Source organism: Acomys russatus, chromosome 12, assembly GCF_903995435.1.
Source record: "Acomys russatus chromosome 12, mAcoRus1.1, whole genome shotgun sequence".
NCBI classification, from domain to species: domain Eukaryota; kingdom Metazoa; phylum Chordata; class Mammalia; order Rodentia; family Muridae; genus Acomys; species Acomys russatus.
The window spans coordinates 55123772-55146047 of NC_067148.1; the positions used below are offsets into that span (position 1 = coordinate 55123772).

Consider the following 22276-nt stretch of genomic DNA (forward strand, 5'->3'; position numbering starts at 1 on the left):
ATAACCATCAAAATAAAGTACAAAGAAAATTAAAAATTACAAACAAATAAAGAACATTTAGGCATGATTATCAACTGTCTTTACATTATCCTGTATGAAGTAAACTCCATTATTTCTGTAAGAACGTAGTTGCCTGGCATGTCATCCCTCTATTTACTGCCTTCCTTTTTAGTCTAACATATCCGTAACTGTTCTCGGCCTGGGAGATGCCAATGAATCAGACCATTGGTCAATTAGGCCAATAACTTTGGACATAAGGTAAAGGTCTTAAAAGGAATCTTCTGGATAAACCATCACTGCAACTGTTCATTCTAAGGAAGTCACAGACAAGTTTACAGCACAGCACGCCTCCCTCTGATGGGGCTGGAATCCTTTGTTTGGACATCACTGTTTGGGCAGAAATCACACCAATTTTTCTTTTTCAATGTTGGGAGTTGAAGAGCACCCCACTTCACTAGGTCGTGGTTTAAACAAGTCTCAAACAAGACATAGCAAATGAACCCATGACAAGACCTGCAACTGGCTGACAGTGCAGGAACCACTCAGCCAGAAAAAAAAGAGCAATGGTCACAGAGACATCAGGGGTGAAGATGGAGCACACTGGAGGAGGGGTGGAGAAGGGGGATGGGAGGGTGGGGAGGAGGGGAGGGGGGAGGGGAGGTGGTGGGGAGAGGGGACAGCAAAGAAACAAAAGCTGTGTGCTGAAGGCTGAAGTTCTGATGAAATAAAACAGTCCCTTCAACTCTATTGGGAAATAATTTCAAGTGGTCATCTCCATCTGGAGGCCAGGATGTGGGAACAAATGTTTCTTATAGACTGTGTGCCGTGGGGACTGGAGGCCCGAGAACTCTCTCAGCTTCAAGAGTGGCTGGCACAGACAGAAGGAAGAGCTCCTTGCAGCTCTGCAGAGGGGCTGGGATGGGTTCTGAACTGGGAATGTATAAACCAAGTCATCTTCCTGGAGCACAGAGAGCGCACGCAAGAAATGCACAAGAAAGCCAGATTCACCCGAGGGGTTTCCAGTGCTGCGGGCGGCTGAGGCTCTGAGATGTCTGGCCCCTCCAGAACCCTTCACTTGAATTTCTATTGTGTTCACACTGATGTCTGCCACCAGATGCACCTTTCTGGAGCCCCAAATCTCCAGGTTTCTCCCTTTAAATTATGGAGAAAGGCTGACAATCGAAACTAATTCAAAATGACACACTGCGGGCGTGGAGGTGGGGTGGGGAGGGCTGGGGAGAGGATGCATGTGCAAACAGGTGCAGTACTCAGTCAATGATGGGCTATTTCTTTCCTTTACCTGAGGAAAGGGACGGACACTGGAGATATGACAATTATGTATTGCCCAGGCAGAGGCCTTGTGGGACCAAGGTGACTTCTTTCCACCTAACTGAATCGTCATGTTGTTGGAGGGTGGCTTCTGGTGCATTCCTCTGTGCGCCTGAGTGCTCACCCATTCTTGTAGTTCTACTTAGTGACCGCATGGGGCGGGGCCATTGACCAGGTGCTGCGGGGGAGTGGGGGGTGGGGGGAGGGTGGGGGGGTGGGGGGTGGGGGGAGGGCAGGGGGCGGGTACTAATTACTGACTCAGTGAATAAGCCCAGCCACTTCTATTATCCTGGTTCCGAGAACCTTTGGTCCCCGCCTTTCCTCTTGATCTGGGCTGCAGGCATAGCGTGTTCCTGCCGGGCAGTTCCCAGAGCTGCCTGACGGACACAGGTATTGTTACCCCCTGTTACTTTTCTAGATCTGCCTGTGTGCTCTCTACGGCCAGCATCAAAGCCTCTGAGGCGAGGGCAGAGGGGAAGGAGAGAAGGCCAAGCGCAGCAGACACAGTGTCTGTCCTAAGGCAATGGTCTCTGAGGACTGTGCCAAGGCTTCCTAAAAACATCCTGAGTTCAGGTTTCTCCACGTGGGAGGAAGTGAACTTCAGGTCTCTAAGACTTTACTAACGATGGCTACATTTTTATTTCCTGGTTAGTGAAGGATACTCTGTGTGAATTTGGTGCACTGTCGAGGACAGTGATTTCATGTCTGTGTGGTGTCTGTTAGTGTCTAGATGCCAGGACATCCCGTTTCCAAACCAGAAAGCGGTGCTCTCTTAGGAGTAACCAGCGGCTCTAAGGTACATGCCATCTGCATGGATGAATTTAACCCTCACCGTGTGAGGGCCAGGTGTTCAGGGCCTGTTCTGTCTCCTGGGCTTGGCGTCCTCATCTATAATCTGTGGACATTATTGATACCTCCTTCCCCTCCCCCCAAATACTCATGGTAACAAACTGCTGAGGTAGGTACAGGAGTGCGGAACATGACTGCACAATGTGACTGCATAGAGGACGCTATGCTGACGGCCAGTTGCTAAACACTATTTCCACCTGAATAAGTTCAGGAGGGTCAGACAACTTCTGTGACAGCACACGATTTGAATCCAGACCTTTTGACTACGGTGTGCATCTCCAAAGCAGCTTATTTTAAAGAAATACATGCCAATCTTGGGACCTCTTCATCTACTTTCTTATCATTGAGTCTTTTTGTAATATAAATACTTAAATTTTGGGAAAATTGGTAGCCATAAACATTGGGGAAACAAATGTAAAACAGTATCACAAAAGGAAGAGAACCCCCCCCCAAAACCAAACCGACAACAAAAGCCCAGACCCCAAATGACCATGGCACATAATATGAACGATTAGAACTCTAGAGCCTTTCAGCTTGAAGTTCATTTCACTTCAATTTAATAATAGTTTCTTAAACTTATAATGGTAAAAATGTTGGTGCTTAAGGCAATTTTCATTAAGAGACATTAATTATGAGATTATATTGTAGAAAACTTGCTTTCTAAGTAGTGTTATAGTGAGAAGCATTGGCTTGCAGGGAGGCGCTGGATCCCACACTCACTTAACTCTGGGGCTTTGAAGGGTGAGCATGGAGTGCAGGCCTGGGGGTGTCAAGCCCCCTTCCTATAGGGAGGCCTTGAGTGCACCCACAAAGGGTGAGTTTGGAGCGAGGAGGTACAGTGCGCAGCTGGACAGGAGGGCCAACTGCTGGCGTGGGGACAACATTCAGGCCCCTGTACACCTAGGCAAGTGCCCTGCCACTGAGCTTCAGTGTCAACTCTGAGAGAATAGCTTCCACATGCAGAATGACACGATGACAACAACTAACCTGGCTGGTAAGGGTTTAAAATGCTCCCACCGCAAATGGAAAATATCCTGACCTGCTCGTCACACATTACAAACATGTAATTAAAATGTCATGCTACAGCCTGTAAGTGTACACAATTATGTGGCAATTAAAAAAGAACCACGTTAAAAAAAAGACAGAAATATAGATGTAACAATGAAAATGAAAACAATGAGGGAGGGAGAGGGAGAAGGAGAGGGAGATGGAGAGGGAGATGGAGAAAAAGATGGAGAAGGAGAGGAAGAGGGTGATGAGAAGGCAGGAGGCAGGACAGTGCTCACAAACCACCCTCACTATACCAGAAACTCATGCACAGTTTGAGACTTCCTCACACACTCTTTCTTTCGGATTCTCCTAAAGTAAGTTTTTAAAATGCAGCTAAACAGTAAAGTCTCTTCTGTGGAGGTTCCCTGGGCTGCCCATCAGGGAACTAGCAGGTGCTCTCCCAAGCATGGTGAGGGATGCTCCTAATGTGCTCCATCCCGCCCGCTGCCCACTCCGTGAGCTGCACTATAATAGTGATCGGTTCTGAGCTACCCTAGCTACTGGCAAACTCCCCTGCCCCTTGCTGAGAGCCAGGTGTTTGAAATCCCTTCTATCTTCTGTTCTAGGCAGGCAGGTACAGATGCTACTTCCTGTCCTAACTACTTCCTGTCCTAACTACTTCCTGTCCTAACTACTTCCTGTCCTAACTACTTCCTGTCCTATGGTCCTCCGACTTGCTGAGGCATCAGTCTTTCACGTTACAACCGTGTGACTGCATCATTCAGATGTATCCGTGTTCATACTGGTCCATCCATCTGTTGACTTCTGGGCAGAAACGAAATCAACAGGCCGGGCAGGAATAACATACTGAAAAACCGAAAGGTCTAGTTTGAATTCAATCCTTTCAGTCTTTGGAAAAGCTACCATTATCATTAAAGTCAAAGTCTGACTGACACTGGTGGGGAAAATCAATACTGACGGGTCTGGGCAGTAACGAGGGGAGAGAGGACTCAGTGCACACGCTCATGCCATGTGCTGTGTAGTGAGAAACCTGGTGAAGATCTATATTCTAACCTCTTGGGAATAAAACAGGTTGTAAGGGCATGAGGCTGGGCATGCAGTTTGATGGCTTTGCGTAAACTTAAAAAAAAAAAAAATTATTCAATGCCAAACCCTGGCAGAACATGGAGTAACGAGGGATTTAAGACGTGCATCTATCACTAGTCCTAGCTGCCTGTTTTGCTGGCTTCTTAGAATGAAGTGGTATGTGAGGCTTTTTAAAATGAGGGTGGTTGGTCCATGAGTATACGCCAGTTACTCACCCCAATGACTAGACAGTTAGCTTTCTTTACTTCTGGCCATCTGAGGTCACTATTTAGAGATGCTTGTGGCACACATTAGAAAAGAGAATCTGGCTGGGTATCTCAGCATCCTGGTCTCAATGTATCTTCCCCACCAGCAGAGACACACGTGCTACCAGTGTGGAGGCAGCTAGGCAGCCCACTCTGCACTGAGGCACGGCTTTTGAGTCTGGCCACAGTGCCCTGGGCGTGCCCTTCTTCATGCAGGTCAGGCCTCCTCTTGCTGGTTCTTAGCTACCCCTGGGTGCTTCTGCTCCCTAGCAGCTGGCAGTCTGAAGGGTGCAGAGGAAGCCACCGGGCACTGAGGTGTCATTCAATAGAGAAGAGCTAGAAAGGACAGTGTATAGAGTCATAGGAATCTTGAAAATTCCAAAGAGATTTAGTTATATGACGTTTATCCCATCCACGAAAGCATGGGGGAACCCATCTCTTTAATCATCTCAACATGAAGTTCTGAATAAGTGACTCCACACCAGAACCTCTGCTGGGAAAACAAGGGCACATTGCATGTAAAATATTTTCATGATGTGATTGAGACCAGCAAACAATGAAATGCAGGTATGAGATCTGAAATAAACTTACCTTGGGTTGCAATATAATGGTTGGGTCGATGATAGCCCTAAAAACAAACGAGAAAGAAGAGTTGATAAATGTAAGCTCAGCAGGTAGCACAGGCGTCACATGCTGAGTCTGTGGAAATGACTGTGCATCCAAACGCCATCCTCTGCATCACTCGAGGGCCCAATTGCTGGACACAGGATCATTGAGTTTGTCTTAGAAAGTGAAGGTGCATCAAATACAGTCTTCTGGATGGTGTGCAGGAACTACAAGGGACTTCATTTATACACTGGCTGTGAGATGACAGGTGAGCGGTAGATTCTCTGTACTAAAATGGCCAAGCCTCTGATTAAGGTATGAGTGGTTGGAAATGTGCAATAGAATCTTGTTTGTATTTGGGATGTCTCTGGCAACATGCCAAGGACTTAACACATACTCTGTTATATCAATATAGACAGTTTCATCAATAGCGACACTCAGAACCCCTCAAACTCTGCTCATGAGGGATTATATAAGACCCCTTCTTTTAATCATGACTGTATAGGAAGCAGGAAATATTAAACTGGGGCCAAAGAAAGCAGGAGGCAAAGATATTACAGGAGAGGTATCTGGGAAAGATAAAAGTCAATTCAGAGAAAATTACATCCAGTAATATACTGCATCATTGTGGACCTTAATGCATTTTTGTCCCTGGAGATTACCCTAATATGCCTCCCAAAGATAACTGGAAAACAGAAAAAAAATAAATTTAGAGAGAAAATACACATTTCTCAGACACAAATGACTGGCTGTCAGATTATTTTTGCTCTTGAGTCAACAGCAATGAATAAGAACGGTGGCAACTCTGTTATACAACTGACTTGCCTCCCATCTCAGAAGACACAATTGTGACCAATAGTACACAGAATTATGTACTTTAGAAAGTTACTCATTGGTTAGCTGTTGAATGCCACAAGGGAAAGTACATTGACTTCCTTATTCTGCAAATCTAATACCTTAGGAGGTGTCCAGGAGACAGGAAGAGCACATGCTGTCTCAAAATGGCCCGTGTTACTAACCACCTTGGTCATTTTTCAGTCCTCATCTGTGTCACACATCAGCTGAGCACCCCCTTAAAATCCTGGGCTGGTTGGTTTGTCAACTTGAATCAAACCTAGACATATCTGAGAAGTGGAATCTCAATGGGAAAAAAATGCTTCTGAAGTTGGGCTTGTAGGCAAGTCTCAGGGCGTTTTCTTGATAAATGATGGATGTGAGGGAGAATATATTGAGAGACTTTAGGAATGGAATCGAAACACACGACTCATTTGTGTTTCATGTATACCTTAAACACACAGCCTGAAGGCGGCCTGTATAATAATTTAACTCTCCGTGAAACAAAGTTGGTGTGTTATGGCTGAAGGTGCGGAGAGAGCCCTTTACATGGCTGACATTAGGCTGTGCACTGGGCTTTGACTGCAGCTTCACACATGAGATGGAGTTTCCAGTCCTGTGGCATTGTGTCAGCACTGGAAAAGTTTAGATTTTGGAGGTTTTGGGACCTGGGTATGAAATATGCTTAACACGCATATGGGTAATATTGGTCCCCAGAAGTGCTAGTGGACTGAAAACCTAGCCCAGAATAGCACATGAGAATGACACGGAAGCTGAACCTGTTCATGGAGGCGTGAGCCTTGCGGGGCACCCTGGATTTTCTACTTCTGACTTCATTCGTTCTTTCAACTGAAAACAAGCTGTCTCTTAAAGAATTTATCCTAATGTAAGATATTAAGTTAACACGGCGCAGGATGAACAAGGCAGCCATCTTCAATAATTAAACAGCTTGCATTTTTAATGACACGCCTTGCTTGCCTTGGAAGTCCTCCTGGTGTACAGCTGCAGATGACTTTGAAGGCAACTTAAAAGTACAGCCGATGACAAGAGCCAGCAAATCTTCACGTTAGCAATTAGAGGTTTTTGTCCCATTAATATGCAAACATCTTTTTAAGTTGTTGACAAAAAAGTAAAACATTTTCTTGGTCCACATAAGCATGGGTAGGCAAAGAGGGTATAGAAAGGAAATGAAATGTTTATCTCCCCCCACCCCTCCAACTAGGCTGACTTGAGATGGCAGTGACCACATTCTGTGAAATGTGGGGAACACTGACGCTTGCTTGCTTGTGGATGGCCACTGGCACACGCCTACCAACTGTGCAACAGATCTGGTGTACAGTATGTGTGTTAGAATGTGTGGGTTTATTGACAGTTTTAAGGTACGTACATCGATGTAGTTGCCGTTGATGTAGTCGGAATTGTTGTCCCCTTCCAGCATCTGCAGCCGGACCCGAGAGTGATCGTCTGCAAGAGAAGACAGGAAAAGCCGTTAATGAAGGCCGCCCCGAGGCCGCCCTCAGCCTCAGCACTCCTGGGCTGCACACAGGCAACCTCCCCACACAGGGATCTGCTTTAAAGACTGCTGCATTCGGAATTCGGCATCCTTTGAAGCTTCCAAGTGGGAAGCATGCTCCCCTATGTACTTCTTCCCAAGGTGATTTGCCTTACCACATGGGCAAAGCAATAAAGCACTCTAAAAACAAGCTGGAACTCTGAGAATGTGAGCCCAGGTGAACATTTCCTCTTTTAAAGTTTGCTTATTTCAAGTATTTTGTCAAAGTAATGGAAAGTCCGTTAACACAAGATAATAAATACTGCACTCCTAAACTTACTATACTGTGATTAAGGTTGGAAGCTATAGATCTGTATTTTTAAAATTATTATTATTTTTTAAAATAATGACTCTTTCTACTTTTTTGATCACTGAAACAAAGTATTGTAAAATATGGTGACTCATGCTTTTAACTCAGTTGCTGAACCCATGAGAGTTAGTTCTTGGGCTGGAAGTTTGAACAAGTTCGCTAAGTCACATACAAGACCTCAGAGGCCAAAGGCTGCTTGCAATGTCCATCTTGAAAGATACTGGCTTACATAAGGTGTTCACTGCTGTGATGCAGACCCTGACCATAAGCTACTCAGGGAAGGGGGAGTTCATTTCAGCCTGCAACCTTCAGTCTTCACCCCTTCACTGAAGGAGGTCATGGTGGGAACTCAAGGCAGGAGGAAGCTGGAGGCAGGCCCTAAAGCAGAGGCCACGGAGGAAACCTGCTTACTGGCTTGCTCCTCAGGACTTGCTCAGCTTGTTTCGCAGGACCACCACGCCAAGAGGGGACGCTATCTACAATGATCTAGGTCTTTCCATATCAATCATCAATCAAAAAAAAAAATGCACCACAGGCCAATCTGGTAGGACATTTTCTCAGATGAGGTTCTCTCTTTGCAGATGATGCTAGCTGGTTGTTATGGAGATGGGAGAGGAGCCAGCACAGAGGCCTCGCTCACTGCCTATAGGTTCCTGGCTTTTCCTCTGGGTCTGAGAGCAGCGGCAAGGATGAGCAATGTTGTGATCACCCAGCCTTGGGCTCTTCTGGAGATGGAACTGGCAAAAATTGCCGGGAACTGGGCTGTTTCAAGACAAACATCAACTAAGCACGTGACAATCAGGAAGCAGCGTTACTGTACGGATTCATATATTTACATTATTTCCTGAATGGAAAATGTTCTTTACTAATGCTCTTGATTATTTTGGTTACGTCCCTGAAAATCTGTATATCAAGAAGGAAAACTCTGGAGGTTCCATGGCCCTAAGCTCCATCACTAGCTCTGTGCCTAAGATGCAATGCGCAACACCAAAATATTTTTTGAATACACAAAATGCAAAAATTATTAAAAAATTCATCATCCCTCCCCACACTACCCCAAGGCTAAAGGCATGGCTGAGTGACAGGGAGCCTTCCTGGATTAAAACCTACACACCGAAAACAAAGCTTTGGCCAAGGAGTCCTGTTCTACGGAGGCGCTCGCTGAAACCCAGTATTGGGAACAAAGCAGAGTCGGCTCCCCCAAAGGAAGCTCTGTGGTCACTGAGCAGTGAGGTGGCACGGAAAGACCAACTCCACTGCCACTCCTCGGAGACTGAGACCATCACCAAGCCACTGACCCCATCCCCTGAGGCTCACTGCACTCAACACTTCGTCCAGTTTGGTGAGCAAGAAGGAAGCACGCCAAGAGGGTCTTCCAGGGTGCTGGCTGCTGTCCAGGACCGTATTCGGTTGATGAGTGGTTTCACGGACTTTTGATTTACAACAATAGGCTAAGGAGTCCATTTTGAAGATATTGTTCTATGTGAAATGCACAAGATACAAAAGAATAAAGGCAAATACAGTGGGGCTCGGATGACCAGGCTCAATGGCGGGAAGCTACACAAAGAACAGAACGGACGTTCTTTGGGGCTGGGCTGAGGGAGGAATGGAGAGCTTTTAGAACCGCTATCCAGGGTCCACATTCGCAAGATGAAGAGTTCTGGAGACAACGGTGGCGCCAACTATGTAACAGTGTGAGAGGGCAAACACTATGCTGTATGCAGTCCACACAGCTCAGAGAAGATATGAGCATGTCAGGCCGCCCTTCCTCTGCTCTCTAACCCCGATCTCCATGGAAACGGCACCTCCAAGGATGGCAAGGGCACTCACGGCTTCCAGACCCTCCTGCCATGGGCTTGCTCCCTTTCTCTGGTGACGTCCCGGCAGTAACAGGGACTCCAGCTTGCTAATGGAGATATCACTACTAAAGAAGATATACATTATCGATGTCCATTAGCCAGACATGTCCAAAAATTTAAAAAAGGTTATCAAGTATTCTCTTTTTTAGTGTTAAGTGGACACTGAGAATGGAACCTACCTTTCAGGAAGATACAACGGTTTCTTAGTATATGCTGGGGATCTGTCTCAGAACTCTATAAATACCCAAATGGATGGATGCTCATGTTTTTTTTCTACAAAATGTCATACTCTTTGCATGTAACCTAGGTGAACTCTCCTGAATATTTTACCTCTGTGGGGTACAATGGGATCGTGAGGTAGACAGCTGCTCTCCTGTGTCGTAGGGGATAAGGAAAGGAAATACGCTCTGATTCAGCACAGAAACAAGTTTTTGTTTTCCCCAAAAGATTCTCAATCTGAGGTTGGTTGACTCCATGCATGTGGTACCCAGCGATAAGGTGACCTAAGTATACATGGGCTAGCTTCTAGGAGGAGCCAGCCTGCAGAGAGCACAGGGAGGTACTTCACCGGTGCAAAGCACACTGTGTTTCTCTGTTATTGTGGGCATGCTGGTTGGTTCAAGCGGTCACCTGACACAAATTAGAGTCACCTGGGAAAAGGGCCTCAAAGAGTGACTGTCACGATTAGGTTGGCCTGTGAGCATGTGATGGTATTTATTGGCGTGGGAGGCCCAGGTTAGAGTGGGTGCCATCACTCCCTGGGTGAGGTCTTGGGCTCTATGGAGCTGGAGACAAAGAGCCAAGCATCATGTGTTCATTGTCTCTCTGCCCTTGACTGTAGCTGTGGCCGGCTGAGGCAGTGAACCACAGAATCAGCGTTGACCATTGGGAACAAACACATACTCTGTATCACCAGATTTTTTTTTTTTAAGATCCCATCTACTCCAAGTCCGGCGGTGCGCACCAAGACGAGTATATGACAACTGCTCATTGAGGGAAACTCAGCTGTTCTCTGGGGTGATTGTGAAGCTAAGTAACATCAAATGCTAATAAGGAAATGGCTACCAGACATTTCTAGCATACACTAGAATCATCCAGAATAAAGAAGCGAGGACACGCTGAGCTCTCATGAACAGTCCCTGTTATGAAGGCCGCCAGCCGGGTCTTTCCAGGCCAAGGACCTGGGTATTATTGTTGAAGGACGAGGGGGTTCAGAGAACTCCACTGTTCATATATAAAATTTTGGAAACCCAATGGGATCTATGGCTACCAGTTAGTAGCCACGAAAGGGAGATGGCCGACACTTCAAGGACTCAGCATTCCTGGAGGTCTCAGCCAGGTAAGTTTGAGATGACTCAAATGTTAGCATTATTAGTGCCGTTTAAGTCTCTATCCTAGCATGCATGCTTTTCTCCTGGCTATTCCAAATCTTTCTCATGCTCTTATTTTGTGTTCCATGAAAATACTGGAGTCTTTAGAATCCCAGATACCCTCATTTGAAATGTGACCGCTGACCTCAATGGTGGACCCTTTGACTCTGCTGAGCTTCAGTAAGGAGAGGGTCACACTTCCCCTTTCACAGCACTGTTGGGAAGATCAAGTGCAATCATACACACCAGTTCCTGGAGCAAGACCCTGTTCATTCCCTGCAGCAGTCAGACCTTCAGTGTTGAGACCGGACCTGAGAGAGCAGCTCAGGGAGCAAGCTCCCAACACTTCAGAGGCCTCAGTTCATCCCGGTGAGGGAGGGTGTGGTGGAGAGAGCAGCCAGAGGCAGCCAGAAGAGTACCAGGGCAATAAAAAAAGCTCTTCAGGCAATGCTTCCAGTGACTGACTTAGGCTAACGGGGTCCCATTGCCCCATAATGCCATCACGTTATGACTCACTCCATCAGGGGATCTAGCCATCGATTATGTTAGCATAACCAGACCTCAGGGTCTGATGAGCAGCCCCCGCCCCGCCCATGAGATGGACCCAAGCTATTTCCTATAACAGTTCCTGCTACAAAAACTCTCCTATTCCATGTGAATAAAAGCAACGCTCCAGTGGGAGTTGCCTAATAGAGTTCAGATTACCGAGAGCAGGCGTAGAGAACAGCAAAGCCCGGAGAACTGACAGGGGCTAATTAAAGGGAACCAGGGAGAGGTCTGAGTCACACTCATCAGCTCCTACATCTGGATCCCCAGGCAGTGTTCAGTGACTTCCTTATTCTGTGCCATGCACCACAGAGCTCAAGGTCCCAGAGTCCTGGGACAGAATCCTGGGGTGACCCCAGTCCTGTCATTTTCTGCTTGTGAGACCTTGAAGGAGTTAATTAGTGCCTTGATTTCCCCTACTGAACAATGGGCCAGTATTTCACAGTGTGAGGATTCAGTGAGCTAATATAAATAACGTGATCAAATATGTCAGCTACATGGCAGCGGGTAAAAGCGAGCAGGCACAGCTTCAGGTCTGTAATTGGCACAGCAGAAGACCGGATCGTTTTCCTCCTGGGCTAGTTTCTTCTGACTCTCACCAGATCTATGCTGACTGCAGCTCTTCTAAAACACAGCCTTCTCGCACTCCCTTAATCACTCGGTGGCATCAACAGTGAGTTGAGCAAAGGGGCTCACGCTCATGTAAACAAAGGACTGCTAATAAGTCACCAAAGGGGATTCTTTGTCTTTGGTTTGCTTACTGGGAAAGGCTATACTGCAGAATGAAGAAGGGCAGGTTGCAGTCAACACATCCAGTGTGTGTGTGTGTGTGTGTGTGTGTGTGTGTGTGTGTGTGTGCGTGCATGCGTGTAGTTCATCCCCCTTATCTGCCTGCCCCCTCCCCAGATGTGGCCATATTGACAATATTAGAAAAGTGTGTTTGAGTTGAATCAGCACAGAATCTTCTCCCATGATTATTCTCTAAACAACACAGGAAAGGTCCCTTCATCCAGCACATTCACCGTGTTAGGTATGGTACATAGACCAGAGATTGTTTAAGTGTCACCGTTAGTAGGTGTCCCTCATTTATGTGCCCTGCTCTATAGAAGAGACTCGTGGCTTTCCTGTACACACTGTGCGGATGCGGCATGCACAGAACCTCACACAATGTGGCAACTGGCAGGAGGGGGCTTCCCTGAGGCTGAAGTTTGGTGTGAGTTTGCATACCACAGCTGTCTTCTGCATGCTTTATAGTGTCTTCATAATCAGAAAAATACACAGACTCTATTTTTATTAGAAAACAAAAGAAACAAATGAAAAAAAAAACCCACAAAGTCAATAACTTCATGGCTTAGGAAAGAAAAGCCCAGGGTAAACCTTGTCTAGGGTTTCAGTTAGGAAAACGATGCTCTGGACCATTTGCTCAGTGTTACTGTGCGTTTTCCTTAATGTGTATGTATTGCTTTTATAATTAGAGAAAAAGTAGTTCTTTTCCATGCATGCCTGGAATGCAACTAAAACACAAGTGTTTACATTATAATCACTACTCAGTGCCCTCCATCACAGAAGCAGCACACTCAGCTACCATGTCAAGTTCAATTTGCAGAAAGACTACTTACAAGTGCTTCAAAATGTCCCCACACCTCACTCATCAGCTTCCCATCTAACTGCCAACCCCGAGCCCATTCCCGCTCTCTTCTTCAAATCGTTCCCGTGAGCAAACAGCCGCCTGCCCATCTATATGTCTATATGTCTCTTTCATCTGTCTGACCCCACAGTCTATCCGGATTTTCGGTTGGTCAGTTACTTTCCTTGAATGTACTGTTTCCCACTTGGGCTACTGATATTTTGGGGGTAAGAAATTGGCACATGGAGACCTGTTATTAAAAACTACCACTTGTTGAATAATTACCATCGGCCTGTGCTTTCCACATGTTTGTGTGCCTGTATGCACTGGAGGAGAGCCGTGTGGAGCAAAGGCAGGTCAATATGTGTAGTGAGGAAGGAGAGGGTTGAGGAAGGAAAGACACTGGGCAAAGGCACCAAGACACAGTCGACAAGGGGAGTGAGCGCCCGTGCTCTATAGCACGGTGGTAGCGATGATCATTCAGGACAATTTATTGTATAATTTTGTCAAGAGCTGGAAGAGATGGATTCAAAGTTCTGTGATAAACATCTAAGGATGGAGAAAGGCTAACTGCCTCATACAATGTGTACATGCACTGGATACACACACTGTATTGTAACCAATATTTAGAGTTATTAAGTGTATAGGAAGGGAAAAACCTTCAGAAAACCATTGAGGAATTAAGAAAAAAAATACTAAAGACATAAAACAGGTCTTTATGCCCTAATCCTCTAAACATGGTATTTCTATCTTTTCATCAAATAACATTATTTAAAAATACCCCTAAGTGGCTGCAAATGCTACTATACAGAGTGATATTGGCGATGGCTTTACAGCTTTAACCTATGCCTGATCAGGTATTCCCACAGTGGCAGAAAAGGAGCCTGCAATCGACAAGCTTTCATCTCTAACCAATTCTGTCTCTCTCCGCTAAAAATCGACAGCATAGTTAAGTTAAATATTGGATTGGAATTACAGTGACCGAAGTAACATCTGGCTTCTGGGGGATGACTCAAAATTAATTTAATTCCCAGTGATTTCTGCAAAGAATGGCTTTGCTCCTTCTGCAGTTACACCTGGCCAAGAATTCTGCTGCACCGGTAGCAGGGTACAGCCTGTGAAAGGAGTCAAGTCACTATGAGGGGTGCTTGGCATCCTACCACTGCTGTCTGACTGTACTTGTTTCCCCAGACTCACAGGCAGAGGAGGAGGCCCTGGGTCTGACGGCAGGGGATCTGTATGAAGACACTGTTTGTGGCTTCTCCACTTGCTTCCTCGGCCTATGTACTGCTGAGAGCCCTTCCTGAGTTGTTCACTTCTCTGATTTTACTTCCCGAACGTGTTACCTCAATTTGCGTTGGCTGTCTGTCCACCTGAATTTAATGCTACAGGATCCTGTACTCTGGTTCCTCCTCATCTAACAAACCATTTAGTGCCCCCCACCCCTGTCCCTCCACCACCCCCCACCCCCATCCCCCCACCCCCCCCACCCTGCCCCTCCCCCTGCTCCCTTTCCCGCTGCCTTGACTTTCGAAGCTAAGCCGGAGAATGATAACTATAAATGGCCCTCACAGATGTGCTGGGGTTCACTCATTTAGCACAGAGAGAAAAACTCTGCCCCAATATGAAAATCATGAATAAAAATGCCCTTAACTTGGGTCATCAAAATTGGGTTTCTGGTTAAAGCAGTCTGGACGGAGAGACGGGGTATCAAGCTACTGTTTTGGCGGCTACTGATTAGCAGATGAACTGGGAAGCAGGGCTTGCTCCAGCAGAGGGCAAACTCAGAAAGGATCTCCGCTTCCTAGCAAGGGTGCTCTTGTGGCCACCATCAGCACCAAGTCCATCTTCACTGGACTAGAGCTCCCAGCAGGGCTCCCGCATTGCATGCCCAGCCTCTGTATATAGTAGGCTCAGTGTGGCCACTGCTTCAGCCTCCCCTCCACTGGGTGGGCCCTGGGGTCTCCACGTGCTCTGTGCTCTTCCACAGACTCTCACACTGCCTGTCTCCGCTCCCCTTCAGCCCCCTTCTGACTGTTCTTAGGAGCTGTCCTTTTCACCACCAATCAACAGCTCATTGGAATGCTTCAATGGTCCCCAGGTCCCCAGACTGCACTCTCAACTTCCTGTGTTACTGCTAATCCCAAGCCCACTCCTGATCTCTTCTTCAGATGTCACTCGCCTATCTGTATGTCCGTACGTCTGTCTGACTCCTTTATGTGTCTGACCCCACAACTCTGTCCCAAGTCTTTTGGTCAGTTACTTTCCTTGAATCTACAACATACATTTTCTCACTTGGGCTAGCTACTAAAGATCTCCCTAACTGAGTGATTTCTGATAGATAATCTATTTCACAGTTTGCTTAAAAAATTTCACTGCGTGCTTGGTTAACAACTAACTCTCATTTAGTAAAACTCCCTTGTTTGCATAATAAAGAGGAAATGCCTTAATGTGCTCCAGGATGCAGTTTACAGTCTCCTCTTCCCTCTCCCTGTAGGTAACTTAACTTTCACCTTACCATTCCAACCATCCAGCCTTTCTACAGTTCCCCAGACTCAGGTACCCCCTCCTCCCACATGTGGCAGTACACGGTCACATCCCACGTCACCCCTTGTGGAGCCCCCCCCCCCATCTCTGAGTAAGCCAGTTTCCATTGGTCAAGCTTTAGTTGAATCGTGTAGCATTGGTTGGGCCTTTACCTTGTATTTTGCTCATTTCGGTAATTGTGTATGATCATCTAATCCCTTCCACAGCTCCCCCAACTTCTGCCCTGCAACTGTTAGGTTCATGAGGACAAAGACTCTCGCAACTTTTGTCACCGTGGTTAGCCCAGTGTCTTGTGCCTGAAATTTCCCTCCCACCTCTCTGCTCTGGCAAGCTGGCCTTCTGTTCTCACCTTACATTCACATCTATATCAGGCTCTTAGTGACTGCTCAGTTTGCCCTGTAGCTCTACCACCATCCTGCTTATTTGGTTCCCAGCCCCTGGTCTTTGTTTTATGTGAAGCAGCACACAGTAAACGGACACGGAAAGAGGATCCTCAGCTTGAATAAATGGCAAAAAAAAAAAAAAAAAAAAGGAAAGAGAATGTGCCTGGGAGGTGCCTATGGATTCTGGCTCACTCTCTTCACCACCAGTAGCCCATAATGGGGAGCAGCTGCAAAGGGGCTGCCTCGTTAGCAGGGAGATTTGGTGTTTGTCTTTGCTTGGAGTTAATTATAGCTGGGAATCATTGAGAGGATTAGAAGGGCTGAGTCCGTGTGTGCGCTGGCGGTAATGGCGGAAGGAATGCTGGCTTCGATTTGGAAAGGGCTAGCTCAGCAAATTTATAGTGTAAATAAAGGAAAAGTTTAACTTACTTAAGAGCAAAGCCAATAAACAGTTTTGAAGCGCCGTTAACACCATTTTATATGCAAACACTGTTGCGAAACAATGAATGTGATCATTACAAGCTCTTTTACGTTGTTCGGAAAGCGCTGCCGAGACTCTGTGTGTGTACACTGAATCCCACAATCCCTCACGCCCAGAGGAGGGGCTGCCCCTAAGGCCTTGGCTCTGGGAGGCAGACATCTCAGGAAGGGGAACTGGCCTTTCTGCATTTATATGTGTCTTTCGGGATGCAGAATGCCAACTACCCTCTATGCCTATTAAAAATATAAGGATTGTATACATGTGGGTATACACCTGGGCTACGTTAGATAAGGACTCTTACTATTTTGTTATTCTTCAAATCTTTGCACATCTTCTGCAATAGGTAAGACATTTCCACCGCCCCCCAAACACACACATACAATGAATGAAGCAGTTTCTAAGCGGTAATACTCAGACTAGTGAAATAGCACTTTTAGTGGATTCACAAAAAAGGCTTAGGGACTCAGTCATGAGGGCCCTCCCCAGGGACTCAGCTCTCAGATCACACTGTTTCACACAGGTGTAGGGCAGAGGACACTGCTGCAAGCTTCTACTATTCATGACAAAGGTTGTCATGTCATCCATGGTTGTATGGTATCGAAACCATCTATTTATACAGAGTACTTTTCTAGTTCCAGGGATCTGGGTGGAATAATTAGATGCATTAGTAACTGGCAGGTTGTCCAAGTGATCAATATCTCAGGGCTTGCCAACGCAGAGCCCTGCAGAGAACTACACACTTTATATATATGCTATATTATAAATATATGACACATAGTCATATACAACCTGTTTACATGAATAATGAGCTACAAATAATGACAAATTTAGAGAGTTTTTTTTTTTTAGAAAATGCAGCAATCTATAAAGGAAGAAGCTGTGCACTGGGAGAGAAGCTGTGTCTGGGAGAGAAGCTGTGTCTGGGAGAGAAGCTGTGTCTGGGAGGTGCATAGAGACAGAACAAGGAGACTGGATAGAGTAGCTGGAGCAGAGGAGTTTCTCTGTGTCCCTGGAAAGGCACACAAACAAGGCAATGCAGTGTGGAAATGCCAAGAAAGGACAAAGAGGAGATAGGATGGAGGGCACCAAGAAGCTAGGAAATGTGACATGCAAGGCCACAGGCAGCCATGTCACACATGGACGCATGTCACAGCCCAGCCACAATGAAGCTGACCACTAAGGGCAGGGTGGCACTGTGTTTGCCTGAGGGAAACACGTGCGGCTCCAAGCTTCATGATACTGATTTGCTCCATCTTTATTTTAAACAGCCCTATGTTTTTTCTAAGCTATGAAATAATAACACAGGAGTGGGGAATAAAGAAAATAAACCTATCCTCACCATAGGGAGCAACGATGTCACCTTAATGTTTGGTTCACTTCTCTAACATTTAGTGCTCTCAGAAAATTATGAAATTAAGTAGGCTCGTGATCCACCCAAAGTCGTTCAGCTAAGAGCTGCTTCCTAACCTCAAGTCCCATGCTTTCCTGTTCTTCCGCCTGGGTCTTTTCTGATCACACTGCTCCTGCCTCTTGGGTTCTAGCATGCCTTCTGCAGTGTAGTTTCCGCTAGACGGTCTGGGCCCTATTATTTGCTGCCTGCCTTGGCCTATCTGGCTCTCAGACTGGAAACCATGGTGTCAGCAAGATTTAAATCTGTTCCACTTCTGAGCGCATTTTCTGCGACACAGGCCACATGCAGACCTTCTACCACATTGCTCTCCTTTGCCCAAGTTGTGTGGCTTTTAAAAATAGACAACGAAAATGATGAGTGTCTCCTGGGGGTAGAGAGAGGCTCAGAGGTTGAGAGCACTGAGTATTTTAGAGGACTCAAGTTTGATTCCCAGCACCCACATGGTTGTCCATAAACATTTTAAGCTGTAGTTCCAGGGGATCCCATGCCCTCTTCTGGCCTCCTCAGACACAAGGTATGCATGTGCATATGCACACACAGACACACAGACACACACATACACCACACACACAGGGACAGAGACAGAAAGACAGACACACACACATACAGACACAGACACACACACACATAGGTACATACCACACACACATACACACACAGGGACAGACAGCCAGCCAGATAGAGGCAGACAGTCAGACAGACAGACAGACAGACAGACACACACACACACACATAGATACATACCACACACACATACACACACAGGGACAGACAGCCAGCCAGATAGAGGCAGACAGTCAGACAGACAGACAGACAGACAGACACACACACACACAAGACACACAGACATGCATACCCATATACAGACACAGACAGAGAAAGACAGACAGACAGACACACACACACACACACATACAGACACATAAGACACACAGACACACACACACACACATAGATATATACTACACACACATACATACACAGGGACAGAGACAGACAGACAGATAGACAGACAGACTGACAGACTGACACACACACACACACACACACACACACACACACACACACACACCCCTATCTGTATACATTGTTTAGCAGTGCGCAGTGTAGTAAATGGTAAGTCTCACAAGTTACATATCCCCAATCACCAGTGCTTGCAATAAAAAAAAACTGCATATATATACACATATATACATCTCTCTCTCTCTCTCTCTCTCTCTCTCTCTCTCTCTCTCTCCCTCTCTCTCTCTCTCTCTATCTCTATCATCTATCTCTCTATCTCTCTCTCTATCTATCTGTCCAAAGCTACAGGTGATTTTGTTTATGTCTCACGTCCACCTGTACACCTAAAGGTAATTTTGTACAATTAAAAAATAGTTTCTTACTGTGGGAAATCTCTGCTTGCAGCATCTTCTCATGCTCAAAAAGTTGGAGTATTCTGGATATAAGATTTCTAGAGTAAAACTGCTCAGCCTCAGCTGTGTTCCACTCATCACTTGAGAGTATTTTTCAGGAGGGAAATAGCTCTGCTAGTAAGGCTGCCTGATGTTCGAGTCCCAGGACCCACTGTAAGAGGCAGGTGTGGCTGTGGCTCGCAGGGACCCACTGTAAGAGCCAGGTGTGGCTGTGGCTCGCAGGACACCTTAGTGCTACAGAGGGAAGAGACAGGCGCTGCCCACCAGCCTAAGTTCAGTGACAGATTGTGTTTCAAGGGAGTAAGTTAGAGAGGGCGGTACCAGGACTCTCCTTGTCATCAGTGCACATACACACCCACCCTAGCATGCATGTGCGCATATCCTCCCTTCAGAGCATTTCCCAAGTAACCTACAGGGCAAGTATTAGACTCAACATCATAGAGAAGCCTGCTTGGAGCTCCACTGCTCAAAACTCCCTTTGGCACGGCCTTCAAATGCTTGCTAGCTGTCTTGGGGCACGGACAACAGATGATATTATGATTTTTGTGCTCTCAGTGTTTAGTCCTGACAAAGCGTTGCAGAGCGCCAATACACCTCACCAACAGGAAGTCAAACTCTAGACCTCAGGCCACATTTCCTGCCCATGACAATGATACAGCCACAAAGCCTTAAGCAAGCATGGTGGGTTTAAAAAAACCATCCTACGAAGCACACAGATGCAACATTTATACCCTTGAAAAGCCAGTAGTTTTGTTTTGTTTTTGTTGTTGTTGTTATTGGTATCCAAAGGGAAGGCAAGGCTTGGCTGGCAAAGAACCTTACATGTTCTTTGTAAGCCCTACTCTTCTTTGAATAAAACATATCAACAATATGTACTTTTGTGGTGGTTTGAATAAGAATGGCTCCCCCAGGTTCATATGTTAAATACTTGGTCCCCAGCTGCTGGAACTGTTTGGGAAGGATTAGGAGGCGTGGCCTTGCTGGAGGAGGTGTGTCACTGGGGGTGGGCTTTAAGGTTTCAATAGCCATGCCTAGTCTCTCTCTCTCTCTCTCTCTCTCTCTCTCTCTCTCTCTCTCTCTCTCTCTCTCTCTCTCCCTTCTTATCTCGCTGATAAGGATAAAAGCTCTCAGCTACTGCTCCAGTGCCATGCCTGCCTGCCTGCCATACATCCTGCATGATGGTCACACACTCTAACCCACTTGACCCGTGAGCTCCAAATCAAACGCTTCCTTTTATGAGTTGCCTTGGTCATGGTGTCTTGCCATGGCAACAGAAAAGTAACTAAGACAACTGTTCAATACGAGAGCTACTAGTCTCGTGCTCTGTTTAAATGCAAAATAATGAAAAATGAAACAAAAGTTTAAAAGAAAAAAAATCAATGTCTCAGTCATGACAGTGACTCTCCGAGCACTTAGCAGCCTATGATTTGAATGGAACGCCTGGGCCTTCACCGCCATAGAAACGGCACCACCAACCCAAGGAATGCTCAGGCAGGCAGGCAGAATTCAGCTGCGCTTTACAACCAATAAAGCAAACACATGGCTCCCTAGAAATTCCTGTACCCTCCAAGTTTGTATGCTTTTCTAAGTAACAAGACGTGATGAGCAAGGTGCTCCGCGGGGCCAGCCTCGCACTGTTGTTAGTCTCTGCTCCCTCACGAGCAGCCTGGACTGTTAGGTGACCACAGTGGGCCCACCGGCACCTTGCTGCCATCGTATGCCATCATATGTGACTTGGAGCGGTTGCGTGTGGAGGATGGATGGTCTGAGGCCTGGGAGAAGGGAGGCTCATCCATCTGCCATGAGTCTCGGCCTGGTTACGGAACATTAATGAGGTTGGGCTCGATTTAAGAGCTGTCTGAGGCATTATGGATGGCAGCATTCGGTTTCACAGGCGCTGGGAATTTCTGAGCTATAATCCTAGCCCTTTTGCTAATGAGTATTGTGATACAGAGACTATCATTTAGCTTCTGAGTTTCGCTTTCCTGCCCTTAAAATGGGGCTATTACTGACCTACCTAACCCAGTGTCCGCAGGATTAATGTGCCGCGGTGTGTGGAGCTCTGTGCGGGAGGCCTGCTGTGAGCCATTACTTCCACTCAGTCTCATGCAGCAACTGGGAGGTGTCAAGTCGGGCAGGCGTGCCTACTCCTTCCTAAGCGCATTTCCTTCCTCAGCATTTTCTAACCTCACCTGCATTACCTAAACCCTAAATCTAAAAGAAAAACCAGGCCCACAGGGAGGGTGCACTGATGTAGTTGCGGGGTCACAGATGATTTTTTTCCCTCCCCTCAGCACAGGCCTTCACACCAGCTCTTGCAGCAAAGATGAAGGCAGTAATTGCACGGTAAATTCTCACTGTGCGAGCCTGGTCACGCTCCTGGCAGGGGCACGCCGCCGCCACCACCGCTTACACGCAATGATGTTTCCATATCGGTTCTTCATCCTGTTCTCGTCCTTCTTAGCGGAGTCCCATGGCGCGGACTGTCCTTCAAAGAAGCTCTGGAAGAGAGAGAAAATGACACTAAGCATGATAATTTGATGTAGCGAGCAGAGCAGAGGGGTCTTAAAGGGAGTCCTTGAAACTGAGGGTAGTGGTCAAGCAGGCAGGAGTCACAGGAATAAAGCTGTTTTACTTTGGGAATATTTTATGTGGCTTTTGCTAAGCTCTGTTCTGCACTGGCTAGCACCTCACAGAAGCAGAGGATAAAGAGAAAATCCACAATTTATTTGAACAATACCTTACTGGAATATTTGAAGAAAAAAAAATCCCAACATTTCCCCAAATTTCTTTACTATATTACAAGTTTCCACTA

General features: G+C 46.4%; 1 protein-coding gene across 1 annotated transcript in view; it reads right to left on the reverse strand.

Annotated features, from left to right (window-relative positions):
- Ptprm (protein tyrosine phosphatase receptor type M) overlaps positions 1–22276 on the reverse strand; it is a 680548-nt gene that overhangs the window by 70915 nt on the left and 587357 nt on the right. The window contains exons 19-21 of the mRNA XM_051154461.1: positions 21875–21962; positions 7348–7424; positions 5112–5148 (exon numbers count right to left, since the gene is read on the reverse strand). Of these exons, the coding sequence (XP_051010418.1) occupies positions 5112–5148; positions 7348–7424; positions 21875–21962 (202 nt within the window). The remainder of the gene's footprint in view (positions 1–5111; positions 5149–7347; positions 7425–21874; positions 21963–22276) is intronic.